General features: G+C 37.3%; 4 protein-coding genes across 4 annotated transcripts; 2 read left to right on the top strand and 2 right to left on the bottom strand.

Moving 5' to 3' along the window:
- The first annotated feature begins 1,246 nt into the window (after positions 1 to 1,246).
- Positions 1,247 to 4,005, top strand: LOC147284956 (monosaccharide-sensing protein 2-like). Its single transcript, XM_086245749.1, has 5 exons — positions 1,247 to 1,325; positions 1,454 to 2,020; positions 2,110 to 3,050; positions 3,135 to 3,322; positions 3,549 to 4,005. Exons 1-5 carry the CDS (start codon positions 1,247 to 1,249, stop codon positions 4,003 to 4,005), a joined length of 2,232 nt encoding a protein of 743 aa, XP_086101875.1.
- Positions 4,006 to 5,401: 1,396 nt separating this feature from the next.
- Positions 5,402 to 8,153, top strand: LOC147284955 (GTP binding protein). Its single transcript, XM_086244129.1, has 6 exons — positions 5,402 to 5,645; positions 5,746 to 5,812; positions 5,913 to 6,048; positions 6,159 to 6,489; positions 7,023 to 7,151; positions 7,227 to 8,153. The coding sequence occupies exons 1-6, from the start codon at positions 5,549 to 5,551 to the stop codon at positions 7,751 to 7,753; spliced, it is 1,287 nt and encodes a 428-aa protein (XP_086100255.1). The 5' UTR covers positions 5,402 to 5,548; the 3' UTR covers positions 7,754 to 8,153.
- A 1,851-nt stretch (positions 8,154 to 10,004) lies between these two features.
- Positions 10,005 to 10,992, bottom strand: LOC147284954 (RING-H2 finger protein ATL8-like). The gene has a single exon (XM_086244587.1). It carries the CDS (start codon positions 10,784 to 10,786, stop codon positions 10,148 to 10,150), a length of 639 nt encoding a protein of 212 aa, XP_086100713.1. The 5' UTR covers positions 10,787 to 10,992; the 3' UTR covers positions 10,005 to 10,147.
- A 3,144-nt stretch (positions 10,993 to 14,136) lies between these two features.
- On the bottom strand, positions 14,137 to 20,742 carry MLO10 (Seven transmembrane MLO family protein). Its single transcript, XM_086243241.1, has 15 exons — positions 20,151 to 20,742; positions 19,383 to 19,440; positions 19,036 to 19,256; positions 18,634 to 18,750; positions 18,293 to 18,353; positions 18,064 to 18,152; positions 17,527 to 17,601; positions 17,358 to 17,446; positions 17,186 to 17,235; positions 17,048 to 17,088; positions 16,796 to 16,969; positions 15,504 to 15,539; positions 15,343 to 15,410; positions 15,101 to 15,161; positions 14,137 to 14,767 (listed from the first exon to the last, which is right to left on the bottom strand). The coding sequence occupies exons 1-15, from the start codon at positions 20,337 to 20,339 to the stop codon at positions 14,369 to 14,371; spliced, it is 1,728 nt and encodes a 575-aa protein (XP_086099367.1). The 5' UTR covers positions 20,340 to 20,742; the 3' UTR covers positions 14,137 to 14,368.
- Positions 20,743 to 21,050: the final 308 nt, after the last annotated feature.

Here is a 21,050-nt window from a genome sequence, read left to right as displayed (position 1 = left end):
GATGGTGCTTATTGAATGTGACCATGTCAGACAAATTGCAAGAGAAGGTGAGAGCATTCTTAAGGATGATAAATTCTCGTTTAATTCACTACCCTAAACTAACTGCAAGCTGCATGTTCACCACTTGTTATTTGCTTTGTCTATGAAATTAGAAGGAACTTTTTCTGCAATGTGCAAACGTTTTTTTTGTGTGGCAATTTTCACACTCCAAATTTGGATGTATTTTTATTTTCTTATTTTTATGCTTTGATAGCATTTGAAAAAAGAAAGAAAGCTGAAAGCATAAAAATTTAAAATTAAGGAGAAGAGTGCAAATATACAAAAGACGAGTAAGAAAATTTTCACCCATTTTGTTTTTTAAATTGCAACCATTAACAAGTAGTCCTGTCCACTATGTATAAAAGGAAGCTAGACTATTTCCAAATTAATACTAATTAAAAAAAAAAAAAAAAGGAAACCTTTCTTTCCCTAAAAAAGATTCCAAATATTAAATTCATGCATATGTGTGTATCTGTTGGCTATATCACCATTCACCTACCGACCCTACTACATATGACTCCTATTCCTTGTCTGTCTCCTTCAAAATTTAAAGTTCCAAGTTTAATAGACAACTTATATATAAAGTAGGAAACACAAAGCAAATCAAGTTCCTCGGCCATGGGGTTTATCATATTTGACAAGTAGCCTTTTTCATATTTCGACAGACATGACATGCTAACAGCCAAACAGGTGGTGCTTTTGCAAGGTCAACAAACCACCAATCAAAGCAGAAGAGATTTGTTACATACACAACTTGGTTTGTCTTATTCAAAATCCCAAATTGCATGACATTCTTTTTTTTGGTCAGAAAATTGCATTACATATTTACCACATCTGCTTTGTAAGGTCCATCTCATCTCCTCTGTTTACTGTTATATTTATTTGAACATGTCACAGTTAAAAGACTGGTTGAACCATGTCTCAAATCTGGTCATTCCAGTCATAATCTTTAGAATTTACATGGTTTGGAGTTCACTGTGTATGGATATTAACATCATCAAAATACTTATGCATTCTATATGTTTCTTGTAATTCTATGTTGCCCTTCAAGTAGAAGCTTTGGATTGTACTTTACTCATATAGCAGTGATGTTGTTGACATTTTTATGCAGGTTTCATTAATCTGAAAAAAGGGTTCAGAAATTCTTGTATCTGTGATCTGAATTCTCTTCTGGTTTGGAAAGTAGTACTTGGTCACTGAAGAAAAAATGAGGGGAGCTGTGTTTGTAGCGGTTGCTGCAGCAATCGGTAACTTGTTACAAGGATGGGATAATTCAGTCATTGCAGGCATGCCACATAATTTTTGTTTCCTTTGTTTTACAAATCATTTGTTTCTGCCCCAATGTTCATATTTCAGAATCATATATTGAAAGGTATTATGTTAATAATAAAACTTGTTCCACCAAATGTTGCAGGGTCTGTTATTTACATCAAAAGGGAGTTTAACTTGGAAAGTGACCCAACATTTGAAGGGCTAATTGTAGCAGCATCACTTATTGGGGCCACATTCATAACAACATTCTCTGGACCGGCATCAGACTGGCTAGGACGGCGTACGATGCTAATAATGTCATCAGTTCTTTTCTTCATCAGTGGTCTGGTAATGCAGTGGTCTCCTAATATTTATATCTTACTTTTGGCAAGGCTATTAGATGGATTTGGAACTGGTCTGGCTGTTACTATTGTTCCTGCCTACATATCTGAAATAGCACCACCGGATATAAGAGGACGATTGAATACTCTTCCACAGTTCACTGGATCGGGTGGGATGTTCTTGTCCTATTGCATGGTGTTTGAAATGTCACTGATGGACTCACCAAGCTGGAGATTGATGCTAGGGGTCGTTTCGATTCCATCCCTTGTTTATTTTGCTTTGACAGTACTTTACCTGCCTGAGTCCCCCAGGTGGCTTGTGAGTAAAGGGAGAATTCTTGAGGCAAAACAAGTTTTGCAAAGACTTAATGGCAGGGAAGATGTTTCAGGTGCCTAAATTAGTCCCTTTTTTTATTCTTCTATTTCCTTCATGTCATTGATGTTTTAGTGCTAACTCTGAGGTTTCTATGATCTGCAGGTGAATTGGCTTTGCTAGTTGAGGGTCTTAGCACTGGAAAAGAGACATCATTGGAAGAGTACATTATGAGTCCAACCAACATGCTTAACAATAACCAGGAAACAACTGAAGAGCAAAATCAAATAAGGTTATATGGGCCTGAAGAGGGCTTATCATACATTGCCAAACCTGTAACTGGACAGAGTTTAATATCTCACAATGGGAGCATGGTAAACCAAAGCATCCCTCTTATGGATCCTCTTGTCACTCTCTTTAGCAGTGTCCATGAGAAGCTCTCTGAGAGAGGAAGCAAAGGCAGCAATCTTTATCCAAATATAGGTAGTATTTTGAATGCAGGGGAGCCTCATGGTAAATATGATCATTGGGACATGGAGAGCCAAACCGATGGAGAGGACCACGAATCTGAAACATCTGGGGCTTATTGTGAGGACATTTTGAGAAGTCCATTGATCTCACGTCAAACGACAAGTATGGACAAGGACATTGTCACTTCTAGATCAGGTGGTAGTGCTTTAGGTGTGAGAGGCAATAGCATTCTCTTGCAAGGCAATGCTAGTGAGGCAGTCAATAGTCCTAGCAGTATGGATATAGGTGGAGGTTGGCAGCTGGCTTATAAATTTTGTGAGCGGGTACGCGAAGATGGGAAAAAGGAAGGAGGACTTCAAAGAATCTTTTTGCACCAGGAGAGTAGACCGGGGTCTCAGCCTGCATCCGTTGTTTCAATACCTGGTTTAAGGCAAGAAAGTGAACACATTCAGGCTGCTGCTCTTGTTAGCCAGTCTGCTCTTTCGACCAAGGATCCAACAATTAGGCATTCTGTTGGCCCCGAAATGGTTTCCCCACCAGAATCTGTTGTGAAAGGGTCAAAGTGGAGAGAACTTTTGGAACCGGGAGTCAAGCGTGCACTGTTTGTTGGGATAGGACTTCAAATTCTACAGCAGGTAAAATTTTAAAAGATCCAAAATTTGAAGGCAAAATGTTTTGTTTTTCACAGCCTTCTGATGTTTTTCTTTTTGCCTCTGCAGATTGCTGGCATAAATGGGGTTCTCTACTACACTCCTCAGATTTATGAGCAAGCCGGCGTAGCAGTTCTTCTGTCTAACATAGGGTTGAATTCGGCATCTGCATCTCTCTTCTTAAGTACCATCACAACATTCTTGATGCTTCCTTGCATAGCTACTTCTATGTGGCTAATGGATATATCTGGCAGAAGGTAGTTCTCTTTTTTACACCTTGAATTTCATAGAGAAGCTGTTTGTTTATCATATACATTGGTCACATAAAATCCCATTAGCTGCATGCTCAAAGGTGGAGTTTTTTGTTGTGCTGTTTCAATGGACACATTTTAGCACATTTTAGAAGTGTGAAATCTCTATATTACTGAATCAGCCTTCAATATGAACACAAAAAGTTAATTTCCTTTATCTTTCTTCTTGCAGGTCACTGCTGCTGTCCACAATACCAATCCTGATATTGGCACTCACTTTATTGCTGCTAGGCAGCATTGTTAATTTGGGCAGTGTTCTAAATGCAACAATCTCCACTGCCAGTGTTGTGGTCTACCTCTGCTGCTTCGTCATGGGTTTCGGCGTAATCCCAAACATTCTTTGTGCAGAGATCTTCCCTACTCCCGTCCGCGGCCTCTGCATTGCTTTCTGTGCCCTCACTTATTGGATTGCAAACATCATCATCACTTACTCATTTCCTGTTATGCTATCCTCCATTGGCTTTGCTGGTGTCTTTGGAATCTATGTTACTGGGTGCATCATTGCCTGGATATTTGTTTACTTGAAGGTGCCTGAAACTAAGGGCATGCCTCTAGAAGTCATTTCTGAGTTCTTTGCTGCTGGTGTAAGACCAGCTGCTGATGCCTCTGGGGGTTCCAGTAATAACTGACTTTTCTGAATGTGTTGCTTTTTGTGGAAGAGATTTGTAATCATCAATTTTCTTTATATTTTCGGATCATCATGCGTGCGACAGTTGGTGTATACATGTCACATTTGTTGTTGTGGTTAGTTGTAGTTCACATGGTGCCTCTCTTTCTTCTCCTTGGATAAGTTTTGCATGCGAGCCTTGACAAATTTTGTTGAATTTTGCATTGAGGATTCTCCTTGACTGCAGATCATTTGATAAGTTCTAGTGTGACCACTGTGGTTGATTAGTTGCATTGTTAATATGTGAATTTAAAGTGCTTACTGCTTCTTAGACCAAAAAAAAAAGTGCCTACTACTTCTGCAATTTTTGTTCTGTGGTAATTATACCCGTCTTAGGTAATGATTTTTACTAGTTTACTATACAAATGTGTTGTCAAAATGTTTCATTGGATCTTGGTTTGATGTTTATCAGAAACAAGGTCATAATTCTTTTCTATTTATCTCAGGCTAGAAAAGAAAATTCTTACTCAAATTGATACACATATTTCTCATAAATTATTAAGTTAAAACTAAAACCCTCATAAATTAAACTATTCACTTATACATTCCGTTAAGATAAGAATTTACTCAATATAAATGTAAGAAAAAAATCTATTGGGAAATAAAAATTTTACTCCATTTTGTTCATGTAATGTGTTAAACGAAAATCTTACGTAAGAACTTGAGTTTTGAAGATTCGGTTTGAACCCAAATATTATACAGAAATACATGATATCCATTTTATATTAGTACGTCGATATACTAATACTGTGATATATGATATCCATTCTATACCAGTAGGACTGTATACACGATACATGATATTAAAATTTGACAATATGTATGTATTTTAAGGGTTGAAAAAGAAGATAAAAGAAAAAGGAAAATTCTTGTGCAACGTTACTTGTGGTTGTGGGTAATGTCAAATGAGTCCGTTTTCTGGGTCAACCCAGGCCCAAGCTTAGGGATGGCAACGGGGCGGATTCGGGGCGGGTTTGCCAATACCATACCCGCCCCGCCGGGTAATCGGGTCCCCATCGGGGGTATTCGGGGCCCCTATTATTTTCAAAAAAATAATTTTTTTTATTAATAACATATCAAATTAATATAAATATATAATATAATAGATGAAATACATTAAAATTCATCATATTATATTACAATAATACTAAATCATAAAGAGAACACTATTAAATTTTAAAGATATGCAATAAAAATTAAGAAAATAAATTAAAATATAATTATGTAATATAATATTTTTATTAAACGGGTATACGGGGCGGGGCGGAGATGGGGATGGTATTACCATACCCGCTTAATCGGGGCGGGTCCCCACGGGGATTTTCGGGGGCGGGGAATTTTGCCATCCCTACCCAAGCCGATCCCTCTGCTGCAGCTTAAGCAATAGCAATAGGAAAGTTGCTGAGAAACTCAGTGCATATCACCACCATCATCATCACCACAATCAACCTGAGGCAGTGTTAGGGTTTTAGATCCAAAATTCATCAGTCTAAAACTCAAAACCAATGGAAACCCAAGTAAAGGAACCAGATTCTCTGGAGAAGAGACCTGGCATCTTCTTCGTCGGTTCCCCCAACGTCGGCAAGCGCACTCTCCTCTCTCGTAAGCTTCTCTCTCTCTCTCTCTCTCTCTCTCTCTATTTAATAAATGATCCAAACCCTTTTTGCCTTCATTAATATTAAATTCAATTTGTTGATTATAGGATTACTCGCTTTGGATTTCGACGATGCATCTGATTCTTCATCATCATCTCAACTGTCAGTTCATGGGTATGTAAATTTTACATTTTGGGTAAAAAGAATTCATTTTTAATTCTATTGAAATGTGAATTATGAAAATTTATGATGATTTTTCTTTCAAACAAATTAGGTGGACTATCTCTACCAAGTACTACACAGCCGATGTTTCGGTATGGATGGCTCATCTGGACGATGGATTTTCCATTGGGTCCCTCCCAATGTATAACCAGTTGGCTGCCCTGGTCTTGGTCTTTGACACCACTGAGGTTGGTCTCTCTTGCCACTCATCCTTTTCGACTTTGTTTACTTGTTAATGCTTTAGATAACATGGCATGTTGATGCAGTTTTTATCTTCATTTGCTCGCATTATGTGCAGTTGCCGTCTCTTGTTGCACTTCAGAATTGGGTATCTCGTACTGATCTTCAAAAATTCGATATACTATTATGCATAGGGAATAAAGTCGATCTTGTCCCGGGTCACCCGGTTCATGCTGAATATAGAAGACGCCTGCAGAAGAAGGTTGCAGACCCATTTGCTGATTCCCATTCAGACTTCACTGAGTATGGAATCTCTGAAACTGAAGGAAGCAGTTTACTGGGGGATGAAGAACCATCGTGGGAGGCTAGGCAGTCATGTGTGGAATGGTGCACTGAGAATAACATTGAGTACATTGAAGCTTGTGCTTCGAATGTTGATTTTGACAAATGTAAGGGCCTTCTTTCTGACTTAATATTTTGTGGCAAGATATATACAAAACTGAGGAATAAAAGGTACTCTGCTCAAAGGTAGAAATTTTCATGGTACAGTAAGGATGATTGAAAGGAATTGCAACTCATGCTTGATAAAATTTTAGTGATCATGACAGCAAAAGCTATAACAAGTTATATTTCAGTGTCGCTTCACAAGGTCAGTAACGATGTAAAGGATGACCATGATTATCAAATTATAAGGGCATACCATTTTGACATGAATCTTTGTAATGATGGACAGATGAAGCAGTTTAAGAGAAGTAGGAGTTTCACATCATGTGTACCTGAGTAAGAAAAAAAAAATAGTGGTTGCGTATTCCTTGAGTTCACATGTCAGTTTCAAGAATAGAAAGGAAATTGGTTAGCTTGAGAATCAGCCAAAGTGAAATCATGATAAACAAAGATATTGATTGTGCAATACATCGTATACTTTTTTCTTTTTTGCTCTGTCTTATTAGCATCTTTTGAGATAAAGGTGCTTTTCTCACAGGTTTGTCAGTTGATGGCGATTCACAAGGTCTTGAACGACTCTTTGGTGCTCTTTCTGCACATATGTGGCCTGGAATGATTCTGAAATCAGGCGATAAGATTATTGAACCATCTTTACCTGAAAGAGAAGGTTATATACCACTTCCATTTGGTTTATATTTTACATTTTAAGTGGAATGCTAAATGTTTTAATCCTCTCTGTTAGACTTGTCGGAAGAAGAATCTGATTATGAATTTGAGTATGAAGTCCTATCGGCGGGTTCGGCAACTTCAGCTGAACCATATGATGACACATATGAAGGATGGGTTTCTGCAAATGGTTTTGCTGGAACCTCAAATATGGGAGGACTGGCTTCTCAAAGTAATCTTGTCCCAGAATGCAATCAAGAGAATGAAACCAGTTGTGATAAGGAGGAGCCACATACCTCATCATCGACGGCTAAGTTGCATGATGATATCCACAAGGGAGTGGCATCCAATGCAGAAAAACCTGACCAGGGCACAGAACTTGACCAAACCCAAGAACAAGATGAGGGCACACATTTTGAGTTTGAGGATTTGGAACAGTTGATGTCTGAGATTGGGAACATGCGCGGCAGCTTGAGATTGATGCCTGATTTTCAGAGAAGAGAAATGGCTGCAAAGCTGGCCTTGAAAATGGCTTCCATGTTTGGGGGCAGCAGTGATGATGAAGAGGAAAGTGGATGCGATGAAGGGACTATCAGTGTTTAAGATGAGTAAGTAATTCCACATTGCTGAATCTCATTGGACTATGTTTGCAAGCTGGTAACGAGTGGGGAATCAGCAATCTTGTTTACGCAAAGAAAAAGGTGGATGAGCTTTCTAGAAATATGTTGTGCTTCGTTTGCTCTCTTCTTCTCTTGTGCTGCAGAGGGAGGTCTACAAGAGTCAATGCCCGTAAGTGTGCCCAGTCCTTTAGAGCTGTAAGAAACTTGTGTTTCTATTCAAACAGTGGAAATGTTAGAATATTAGAATAGTACTTCACATATGGGAGGGAGAATCAATTAGATGTCTTTGAACATTTTTGTATGAGCACAATTTGCTGTGGTGTGTTATGATGATTTGAAACTTTGATACGTAAACCAACATATGAATTTGAAGTTTCTGCTAAGGCATGTTAACCAAATGGCCTGCATTGTCTCTGTGATTGCTGCAATTTTTACTTCGAAGTGCGCCGGAAAAATATTTTTCATATCGGCTGGTTCTTTGTACACATTCTAATCTTAGCCATGAGAAAAAACAAAAAAAAGCCCAAGAGTAGATCAAACTTGCATGGATTTTTATTTTTATTTTGTTACATTAGGAATCAAATTCTGGATCTAGTCTAATCTTAACTCTTACTCCACTCATCCTCATCACTTGGACTAACCCAAGGGTTTAACTTGCATGGATCTTGACTCTGTTGAAAATCCCTATTCACAACTGTGGTAGAAATGCTGGTATTATTATTGTTTTTCTTCTTTCTTTTGGATAAAAACAGGGTAGCCAAATTTGACTCTTGCCCGTCTTATTTCTTGTCAACCGGAAAGGTGAGTTTTTGCTGGAGGAGATGTCAAGTTTTTATTAGTGGGGAGATTAGGACGTGGTAGGAGAAAGTGGGCAGAAGAATAGGGGGGTTTATATATATATATATATATATATATATATTAGGCTTTAAGCTTTTGAATGACTGTGAACCGTGTAACATGGTTTGAATATAGTGACTTAAAGCGGCGGATCAATATTAATCTATTCACACTGAATTAACTTTGACAAGCTGGTACTTTGGTTAGTGCTCTCTCAATCATGGATGCCAAGAATAAGGTTGTAAATATCGGATATTGCTTTTTAAGGTTTTCTTTTCCATTTGACCGGTGAGATATTTAGGTTTGGTAAGTGATTTTGAACATTTTAAAATTCTAGTGCTTTTTATATATTCATTTGATAGCTTGACAAAACATCTATTAGGTAATTCTCCCAAAAAATTACTCAAAGTGTTCCTCAAATTTTGAAAGATATTTTATCGATGTACCTAGACACTCAAAACGATTTTTGCTATTTACAAAAGTATTCTCAATACACATCCTTATCCTGAAAATATAATCTCAACTTATATAACACGCGGGCCGTATCACTTTTTTTTCTTCTTTTTGATTTATTTATTAATTTGCTCTTTGTCATCGCTAAACCAAGTCACTTGAAAACTAACCTAAAGGTAGAAACTGATGTGCTTTTTGTAGGATGAAGTAACATCAGCAAGCACTCTCTATACAAGCTCACCATGTTCAGGGGTTGAGATAAAACCATGTCTTATCACTTTGCTCTTAAAAAATTGAATAAATGGGGAAAGAAGAGACTAAGTTATTGCAATAGAGCTTAAAGCTTAGCCTCAAAAGGCTTGGAAGAGTATCTTTTCTCCATTAACAAACCATGCTTCAGCTTGAAGAAATTGTAGCATCAATCAAAACACAATATAACCCTGTCATGATTCTGTTGGCTGCTTTAACAATGGATGGCACAAGATTGCAGCATTTTGAACCTTTGAGTTGTTAGCGTCAAACCACTCCAAGTTGCAAGAAGTGCTCTCTAAAAGTTTAACAAAAGTGGAAATAATTAAAACCCCAAATAAGAGCAATGGTTGTGCTTCAACTAGAGTGTACTGGCCTTAAAATTTTCTATTCCGTAATCTCCAAGCATCTATGACCCCATTGACCCTTTTGGTAGTTGGTGTTTGCATATTGACCCTTGATAGTTGGATTCCTTTAAAACCATGCAATTCTTTTCATAGTTTATTAAATTTGGTCGGAAGAACCATATGTAAGTGGGAGAGTGGGAGTGGGAAATTCATGCATTTGAAAAATGAAATATTAATTAATTATCACTCTTTGCTGAAACATAGGGAGTGTGGACATTGGAGGACCAATAAGGCCAAAAAAAAAAAAAAAATAATTAACCCAATTGTTGCATTGGTCCAAAAAAAACGTGCAGATGAAGATCAAGATGATGATACATTGATTCTATTATACACAAAGATTGAGAGCAAGAAACCCAAATTGAAAAAAGGGAAATTAATAAAAGAAAAAAAAAAAAAAAGTGGGTTTGGCCGTTTGGGTAATGAAAAATTTTCTAAGGTAAGAAGCTATTACGACTATTAGTAGTGGTAGTACTAGTAGAATTAGTGGCAATGGGTGCTGGAGGGGCAGAATGGTCATTATGGTTGATGCTACGATCTTGTCGAGCCTTCAGCTCAGCTTCAGAAATGGCCGGGAATTGACCGCACTTGTCGCACCTAGCCACCACCAGTATCTGCCGACACGACGGACACGAGGAGTGGGACCCAAGCCACGTGTCGATGCATCCGACGTGGAACACGTGCCCGCACTGCGGCAACACCCTGATCTCGTCCCCATCCGAAAACTCCCCCAAGCATATGGCGCACTCCGAAGCAGCCAGCTTCGGCGCCGAGCCGGCTCCGCAGCCTTCGCCGCTGTAAGTGTACTTGGGGAGGGACTGGAGGACCTTCTTCTTCAGCCCCTTGTTGGCCGACGCCGACTGAGCTGAGCCGGTCCCGGCTCCGCCACCTTCAGAGCCGCGGCGCAGCCAGGCGCAGCGCGCCACGGCTAGAAGACCCACCACGCATATGACGGCGCAGAGCAGCGCCGCGAGTATGACGACGAAGTCCGACTCCAAAGTCACCGCCTCAGGAGGCGGCGCCGCGGCCAAGTTGGCGGTGCTGGTGCTGAGAAATCTTTGAGAGCGAGTCATGACTCATACGGCGCCGGTTAATGTTTTCTTTTGTCCGTACGTTTTTGGGAGAGTCAGAGAAGGAAAGAAAGAGATGGGTTGGAGAGTTCAAGTAGGTTTTTGAATTTGGGGGTTTGGGAATTTTTAGCTTCTGGGGAGGTTTTTATACAAACAATTTGAGAGAGAGAGAGAGAGAGAGAGAGAGAGAGAAAGAGAGAGTATAGCAGAGTTGGGTTGGGTGGATCTGAAAGAGAAATGAAAATGTATATTTGGAGAAGATAGGGTAAGAGAGGTAGGCAGAGTGGGTCGCCCAGGTTGGTCCACGTGGCAGTGGCTTTGGACTATTTTTCATATTTAAGTTATTCTTATCTTCTTCATTTATCTTTTTCTTGTACACATTGGTACATTACCAAAAGACAACCAATGCTTTTTATTGTTTTAATTACACAATTTAATCACTTTTTTAATTGCAATTATTAAGATCCTTCAATTAATTAATTAATATGGTTATCTTTTGTGTTCCCGGTCCTTAACCCCTCAATTTAGAATATGAAAAGGTAGCATTTTTTATTTTTGAAAGGAAAGGTAACATCTTCTTGAGTGAACAAGACTAACAAGATAATATACACTAATTATATTATAGGAAAAATTAAAGTGTGGAGTTGTGGACATAACTTTTTCTATGGTTCTCCTAATGGCTCTTTCTGGTTTCGAATCAACCTTTAAGCCAATTCACTTTTATTATATTAACTTCTAAGTTCTAACTAAACACTATCTTTAGGCAATGATAGAAAGGTTAATTTACCCATAGAAATGCACCTTAAGATGTCATATAAACATATATAAAGACTGTGGTTTTTATTAGTTAAAACTCAAGAGTTAAAATCCTAAATGCTAATTATACATATTAAAATAAGAAATTTTGTCGAAATGAAAATGTAAAAAAAAAAAAAAACTAAAACGGATTGAAAATATGCTGAATCCACTTGGAAAATGAAAAATGAGAATTCATTTGCATCAAGCATGTGCATTTTATGAATCTATGTCAGACACAAGCACGTTGTGGTCTCTCTCTAAGGTAGCTAGCTTGCTCATTTAGTATGAAAGACTAAGGTATTTTACTAACTAATATGGAATTGTGTCTCTTTTAGAATTTTCTTTCCAAAATACTAGATAATTAGCATCTTTCTAAACTAATATAAACATAATTTGCACAATAATTTGTCTATAAACATAGAATGGATTAAACAAAACCTTTATATTCAGTGTATATATTACCGACCTAATATAATTATAACACATCTTGAGTGTCTGTTAATATGTCTTACTCATCTCATCTACATACGACACCTAATTATACTCACACATATATCTTGAAAGAGTTAGGATGCATGCTCAGTCACTTCTATCAATTAGATGGGTTTGATAGAAAGTCTATTAATTAAGCCATCGTTAAGTTCATCTTATAACAATAACATCACCACAAGGCTCAAAATGTCCTATCTGGCTATCTCATTATTAATTAGAAATAATCTCACATCAAGTCAGTTTTATCAATAATTCAAATTTACAGTGAGGGCAAAAAAAATTATATTTCCAACTCAATTATTAAGATGGATTTAATTTTAGCCCGCTTGGTTTGTCCTAATTCAATTAGTAGGTTGAATTTAGTCATTCATTTGGTGTAAGTACAAGCATGTACACCTTATTTTTGTGAATTGATATGACTTGGGAGCTTATCATGGATCACATAAAGGTCTATCTACATAAAGGTCTATCTGGGAGCTACTGACAAGCTGGATATCTCATAATACTACAGATTTCTTAAAAAGCTAATCCCACTGGGGATGAGTAAAACCAAATTCAACATATGCAACTGTCTCCCAAGTTGGGCCATCTCCCTCTCCTTTTTGACATGGAAAATGACTTTAAATAATAATGCATGCATGTTCTAGTTGATCGGTTTGCAGTCTTATCCTCTTCTGTGAAAGTCTCATTTTCTGCACATGTTGTGCACCCATTACTAATTAATAGCTTCCCATAAAGGCATTGGGACTTAATTAGGACCCATTTATGATATAATTATCCAAGGTCTTACTTTAAGACAAGTAGTCTGTGACACAGCAGTGATGCATGAATGTTGAGGTATATATATAAACAAATATACCTTTAACTTTTAGATTTTCACGAGTTTACTTTCATACTAAAATATAAATTTATAAACCATTAAATATATTTATATGTCATATTAATTATAAATGAACTTTTTATTTGATATGTGTTACAGGAAAAGAGAATAGTACTATTGATACCAACCCAACAGGTTCATGGCATTGATGTGAAAGAAACCAGAACAGAGTCTGATCCATAAAAGATGGAAGCAGAAAGAAACTATACAATTTGTCAATTTGATGTGTTGGGTGAAAAGGGGAAGGTGGGTAAGAAGGGCATGCAGTTTCTTTGAAATGGGTTTAGGATTAGAGACATTGCAAGCAGAACCAGTTGGACTATTTGATGTGTTGATGTGTTGGGTATTAAGGGGAAGGTGGGTAAGGCAGAGCCAAATTTAATTCCGTATGGTGCAAGCATTTTGTCTAACTGCTTGCATAATAATGGGGCAAAATTATCTAAACACAACTCTTCAACTATTGCCTTGTAAACAATAGTAAACTGGTACGATTCACGAGTAAAAACATGAACATGAGACGAGTTTTAAACTTAGACATTAGGGTTCTAATTCTTTATAGATGCAAAAATACCAGGTTTGGCGGATGATTGCACCTATCTGACTACAAAGGGTTTGATCAAGTGAATCTTTTATCATGTGGTCCACCTATTCTTTATTTTCAAAATACTTCTAATGTTTCCACTATTGAAAGAATGTGACCACAACCAAAAGAGCTTTCTGAGAATCTGGAAACTTTATTTAAATGATTGAGCATTTTATATGAGGACAGCTAGTCTTCATAAAGCTTATTACACTAAAAGAAAATCTTTGGGTTGGCTGAATGTGCGCCCCCGGTATGTAATGGCCTGCTGGTTCTGAACATGAATGATGAGTTGACATTTTTCAATACCACTATATAAAAGCCACGCCCATGAATTAGGGTAGGTAACTGTGACTATAGACAGGACAGAAACACTTATCTGTTCATGTCTCTACTATTCCCACAATTTAGCTAATTTTAGGCACGATGAGAAATGCTCCATTGTCCAGCGTATTATGTTATGCTGTTAAACTGTCAATTTGAACTATTAATCAAATGAATTCTTGTTATATCAAGTGGTGTTGGATTGATCGGTTGGTAGTAGAACATGCTATTTATGTGGCAATAAGTATATCAGCTTGGATAAGAGTTATAGTTTAGAGAAACAAAGAAAGGGATAAGATTTTGCATTCAATTTTAAATAACTAAATCGTTAAGCAAAATCAAGCTAGTACAAAGACTCTTACGTGTTGATTTACAGCTACTAATGCCTGAACAATCAAGTTAATGTACAAGATATGCAAGTACATGTAGCTGCATTTCAATAATCTCAATAATATTTCTCACTAGTAACAAAAATTTAACACAATGAGATGCCATTGCTGCTGTGCTGTATTCATGGTTCCTTTCCTAGGGCGGGATTGTCGAATGAGAAGTCATCTTCTTTACGGGTTCGTTCCTCCGGGTGGCCTTCATCTATTTCATTTTCTTGCTCAGGAAGATCAATTCTTACAATCAGGTTTGTTGATGATGTGGGTGACAAGGGATCGGTTTCAGGATCAGATGTCTCGTGATCCTCATAGAAAGATGAGCGGGTTGAGTGACCGGTTGTTTTGAAACGATGTAGTGTGGGTCCTGAGGTGTGCACCGTTGAAATAGTCGAGCCTTCACCCAGGGTTAGAGTAGGGGACTTAGCTCCCCTGCCACCCTGCTTCTTTTTCACAGTCATGTGCCACTTCTTAAGGGCCTTGGATGTTTGTTCATCAAAGATGGATTTTTTCATGTGTGAACCCATCTGCAATGTTCGCCACAACAATTTTCATCCAGTTTAATCACATACAACTTAGAGAGATAATAACATAAAGGATTTATAAGATATGCATTTTTTGAAGATGATAACTTTCAAGTTTCTCCTGCTATGTTACTGAGTTTAGTAGTTCAAATCAGCAATCACTGAGAAGATTGGCTGGCTGCTGAGAGCATTACTGGCACCAAATGGAGTGCTGGAAATTGAATTCAGTCTTCTTTCTTGATCATTCCATCATAAGTCTAAATGTAAATGCTATCTAAGTCCCAAAGAATCAAGTGACTACACTAAGAAAATCAGGATTGAAAAAGAAGATAATACCTGAGTTACAAGGGCATATAGTGGAAGTGTTATGTAGCTGCACAAACATAGAACCCCACCCCTGCAAAACACTCAGCCGAATTAATTTTACATATCAATCCAAGGAAGTATAAATATTTGCCCTTTTTAAGCTAGGCAAAACCAATTAACCTCAAAAATGACCTGTATAACACATCACTCCCATTAGATCCAAGCAACAATATAAAATGAAGATAAGTTATTGACCAAAGTCTAATGCTTACCCTAAAATTACTTTTGCAATTGCAAGCTTGAAATTGGCATGGAAGCAAGATTTCAGCCCAAATGAATACTGCAGAAAAGTCGTCATTCAAGATTTCAGTATTAGCCATGAGACACACTTCTAAGAGAGTGATAGAAATATTAAGTGGGAACAGTTCATTACCCATATCCACACGAAGTATATTATTTGGAATGCATTCTGCATGTACCAGAAAACTGATTAGACAGTCACAATTATAAAAGAGAAAATGAGATTGCTATATATCCAGAGATTGATCATATGCAGGACAGATACAAGATTTAGATAGTAGTCAGCATTAAGATTGGGTAACTCATTAACACTGAAACTACGAGAGCACATTTGCTCACCACCTTAATTTGGTGGTGAGCATCACCATCTATCTCAACATATGACATCTGTCTTATAACCTAACTATAGTTAATAACTAATAATAAATACATTTACATGCTTAGAGTGATGGGAGAGAAAATAAGTAAATAATAAAAAATACTTATTTATCTTCCCAAAAACCATCAACCTCACACCTCCCCAATCTTTCCAGTGACCCATCCTCTCAACTCCGGCAGTCCCGAAGCCAGTTGTTGGCCGGAGTTGTGCAAATGATTGTTCAATTAGATTTTTGATTGCCCATTCATATTTATATAGCTCAGATGATGTCCATGGCTTTGAATTCGTCCTTGGTTGGGATTCAAAGCACAAAAATATCCCATTTTATATTTTTATGTCATATTTCTGCTAGGTCCATGCACTGGTTCCTCACACCCATTTCAAAAAACTAGCCGAGCATCATTTGTCTACTCTTTCTTGAACATCCAATAGATGCTTATGACCAAAATGTTGAAGCTCCATCCCTCACCCAGCTTCCATCCCTTGCAATCAGCAACTGCAAGGTTGCCTCTAATTTCTGGACCAAGTGACAAATAAACGAGAGAGAGAGGAAAAAGAGAGCGGATGGGAGGGTGGTGGCCGGACGGCTCGGTCGCTGGAAAGATGGAGGGAGGGGTGGAGTTGCAGATCGGGGTATAATCTTCAAGTTAATGGGAGTGGGTTCTTATTATTATTATTTTTTTATGTTTTTGTTTTAATCCTAAACTAATTCAACTTTTTGGGAAGACAAATAATGAAATAAGTATTTTTATTGTTTAATTATTCTATGATTAACCATGATTAGCTTAAAGGACAGATGGCTTTTATTAAGGTAGGTGGTGAGCAAATTTGCTCTCCTGAAACTACGGTTCAAGGGTTGTCTCCTGACCTAAATAACATAGATGTATAATCACTTAAAGTTTGCAATTGCATCAAGCAATAACAGTTTTTTCTACTTTCATTCATGATTTGACTTTTAGCATGTAAGAAATTACATAACATAATTCCATTCTGGTAAAGAGCAAGTCTCAGATCCAAAGTCTGCAAAAGGAAAGGCAATCCAATACCTGGAACAACGCGAAATGGATGAGATGAAGAAGCAACTGAGGCCGACCAAACCAAAAGTATTTATCGGAGCCATGTACAAGAGGAATCCCTTGAACCACTGCATGCTTTTCTGTAATTTCTAGAGCCATCATAGTCAGGATGGCTTGAAGTTTTGTTCCTACAGCTAAGATTATCTGCATTTACGTAAAGGGTCAGAAACTTCAAATATTCCAACTAATCTGGATTTTTTTTAGTGAAAAATGATTTCTTACAACGATAGGGATCAAGGATGCCCAAAATAGTGCCTGCCATCCTGAAAGAACATTATTATACAATCAAGTCAATCAACTTCATTCAACTATAAAGTGCAAGATAACATAAAAGGCTTTTTCTAACAAGAAGTAGCTTACCTTCAACATTCAGAAGCAAAAAAATCACAAATGATGCCCACAATACAGGACTGCCAACAACACGAAGAAACAAAGTCAGGATATTATATACCGAACGAATCAAGGCAAGATTGGCTAGTGAAATCTACAGCTGGTGATATAATAAGAAACAGACAATAAATATTGGCATTACCTAACTCCAACAACGACCTTGAAGTCATCCTCTAATGATCTCTTGATATATTTTTGGAAGTTAAATTTACTTCCGGGAGCTAAATGGACCTGTAAATATAGCATTGCCATTAAATAAAATGACACATTCGATATGGACTTCTAAAATTCCTGAAATTGATGAAACTCACATTGATGAATCCATTGCGCACTGTCAAGTAGTCAGACTTACTAACAGACCTAAAAAATTGTCGAAAGAAGCATCCCTGCAAAAGAAATTTTTTTAAGAAGTTCAGTTATAATATATGAGCACAAATACAAAAACCATGAGATTACCAAACTGTAGTTAACTAATCAGAGCCTGCTAGGTTTAGGCTATGTGATTCCATTTTGCTAAGTGTACATGCCCTATATTTTTCTTCAGGGCATCCTTGTATCAGTTATGGCCATCTTATGGGCATAACTAGAACTACTGCAGTCATGATTTAGTAGTCACAGTCTTAGTACAAGATCACTTGTACCTCTCTACCTTACTGAACTATTTTGTAAATATCAGAAGAAAAGGAATAAAAGGCAAAGGGAAATGCTATTTGCAGTAAAAAAAACAGAAGCCTCTTGCACTCCTTATGTGTGAGTAGAAATGGTGGAGTGTGGGAAGCTTATATACGTTTAGGTGCATATTTATTTCCCAAAAAAAAAAAATCAGAAATTGAGTTGAGATGGCTTACAACATAAAAGAAGAATGGAATTCTGGTCCAGAAACTCGTATGTGCTCTCACGAATGATGTCTCGTGAGTAAGTCTGAATCTTGAAGGATCTGCCCAGAAAACATAATCAAGTTGAGCTTCCAACATAGATCTAGCTATCAAGATATGAGATTGGGATATTTATGTCGAAGAGCGAGGGAATGTTTCAAGTTATAAGAAATGTTTTTCTGTACTTCAAGGGATCATATACCATTTGAGAACTCATAGTTATGGGATGAAGTCTCTGCCTCCCACTGCTTCCAGCCTCGAATCTGTAAAAATTAAGAAACACTCAGCAAATACCGAATATATCATTAAATGCAAAGTTAATAAAAGATTGATTAACATGTTCATTAGTTAGGGCACAAGAGAATTATGTCTATATCTAGCCAATTTCCCACTCTGAACCATATTCTCTAGGTCACCTGTTGTATGGAGGATCCAGAACTCATGTTTCTATATAATTGGTGGTGGAAACTTTACTATCTGTGCCTATGGAAAGACATTTGATCATTAAAAAAACAGATAGACACAAATGTAGAACTTCCCTACCTTTAGCCTCCCGAGCAGCATTGTGATAGCACTGTATAGCACATGAAAGACTGCCAAGAAGAATATGAGGATGTGTAATTGGTGCAATCCATTGACAGATATAAGTGGTTCATATCCCTGATAACAAAAGTCAGATTAGCTATCATCCAAGTAGAACACAATAGCTTGTTTTCAGGATAATTAACTCAAGAGCTTAGTTTCTTAGAGCAAGATCGCGGCCATTAATCGAACCCTTGGGGTTCAGAAAAAATCAATTGTTCAATCCATACGCTCAAATGACTCACAAATTCAATATGAAAAAAATATAAAACACATATTTTTTTTCATAATTAACACTATGATCAGTTTTCTGCGGTCAATCAAAATGTTCAAGTTCGATGGCCAAGATTAGGATACACTTACCGTCTTGCATTTAGTAACAGAGCTATCGGCAGCAGCCAAAATTCTGCGGTCATACCATAAGAGTCTCCGGTGACCAGTTGAGTCTTCCTCCTCATCAGATGTAGTAGTAGTTACAGAACATGGCAGCATAGTGTCTGCAACCTTTATGGGAATACAGATTTTGGAAATGTAATTCTGCCCAAATGTCAGGATCAGTGAAATAAAACCTAGGATCATCAGCTCTGCAATAATTTCATCAAAAGTCCAATGTGTATCAATAACTTGTCATTTCATGAAAAGATTCAAATTGGAAACACTGAGTTTCATGAAATAAACACAATTATGAGTACATGTGAACTGCATCTTACCCGCTTTAACCTTCTCAAGAGCTTCAAACAGAGCGCTCTTGTGCCTTTCTGTAAGCCACTGCATTGAAAGATTTATTAGGTAAGAAGAAAGTTAATCAAACGAACCCCATATAGCAACATTGTCAAATTAACAAATTGTTCTTTTCACGAAATAGAACAACACATCAACTTCCTAGTTTCAAGAAATTAAGCAATTGTATGAGAACTAAACCCAAAATGACAAAGAACATGAAAACAAATGATAGAATAGATTTAAAACTATCAATCTCATAATAAGAGCAGCCATGACAATGAACCCTTTAATTAATTTAAGAAATATTGATAGGTAGCCTTTATCCTTTCATCTAAACCCGAGCACTTAACACTTTCTTTTCCGCTAAAGAAGAAGTTATTCACAATTCAAACTGATCAAAATAAAAATTAAAAAAAAAAATCAACCAAAGAGAACAATAGGGTGTCGAAAGAGCCCAAAATATAACAAGAAAAACTAATTTATTTTCCGGGAAAAACAGAAGAGATAGTAAATGGTGACAAAATTGCTGACTACAGAGAAAGAAAACCAAGCAGTCACCAAAATCAGTTAAATGGGTAAAAGTCAAACTATGATCATTAGAACTAGAAAAAATTGAGTCACGATCTACTTCTACAACTTGCATAGTCAGCCATGTAAACCAAAACAGTCTGCAGAGATTATAAGAAACGCACTTTTCATGGAAACAGGATATTATGGAAAGGGATTTAATTGGAGTTACAGAGATATATACATACTGTTCCAATTTTGTGAAGGAACTTCTCCAAGGCTAACGAGACGATGATGATGACAGCACAGACACCAGAAACAGCCCATGTGGGTGTACGGTCAAGCTCCCTAGATGCCGTACTAGTAGACTCTGTTGCTGCCATGGCCACACCCACCAAGCCAAGACAAAAACTCAGAGAGAAAAGCAAAGACATCATCTTGAGGTTCAGAGAGAACAACAGAGGAGGAGGCCTGTTGTGAAACTCACACAATTTCTTGGGCTCCAATTAATTTGGGCACCCTTTATGGAGCAAATAATATGGGAATAAAGCGAGTTTCCTTATCTGGGTCTACAAGACAAAAAGCACTCGAATGAAACGCGGATTCTCTGATTATGGTTTTGGGTAGAAACCCATTTCCAAGTTTGATCCTTTCTTCTAATTTCTTGTGTTTCTTCTTCTAACAGTTGTGATTTGGTGAGAACTGAAAGCAACACGAACTTCTTCTAACAGTTGTTATTGCCTTTATAACGGATGAAGAAAATAGGCAGCTAAAGAAGTTGGCCAAGTGTGTTTACTACTGGGTTAGAATTGCTCGCATTGTGCCATTAATTAAGGGGAGGTAATACTGTAATAGTATTAATCTTATGAAGCTTTATTGTCTGAGATTGTGATTCAGCTGATCTGGTTGAGCTGTTCTGCTGAGGTCAAACACTTGGGCTTTAGTTTGGTAGTGTTACTTCTTTACGCGCCTTTCTCACTCAGTCGCCTGTCGACCACTCTAGTCTTCCAAGAAAGTTCCAATCCAAGCTTACAAACCATGTCAAAACAAAAACAAAAACAAAAACTATTATTACAAAAAAGGACAAATGATGGTTTAAGATGCAGTGCCAGCAACTTGCAAGTTGATAGAGTTGGGTGTGCATGTTT

The sequence above is a fragment of the Dryas octopetala genome, chromosome 5, assembly GCF_963921425.1.
Source record: "Dryas octopetala chromosome 5, drDryOcto1.1, whole genome shotgun sequence".
Taxonomy (NCBI): Eukaryota; Viridiplantae; Streptophyta; class Magnoliopsida; order Rosales; family Rosaceae; genus Dryas; species Dryas octopetala.
The sequence above is the reverse complement of the archived record's forward strand: the minus strand, read 5'-3'. Positions and strand labels throughout refer to the sequence as shown.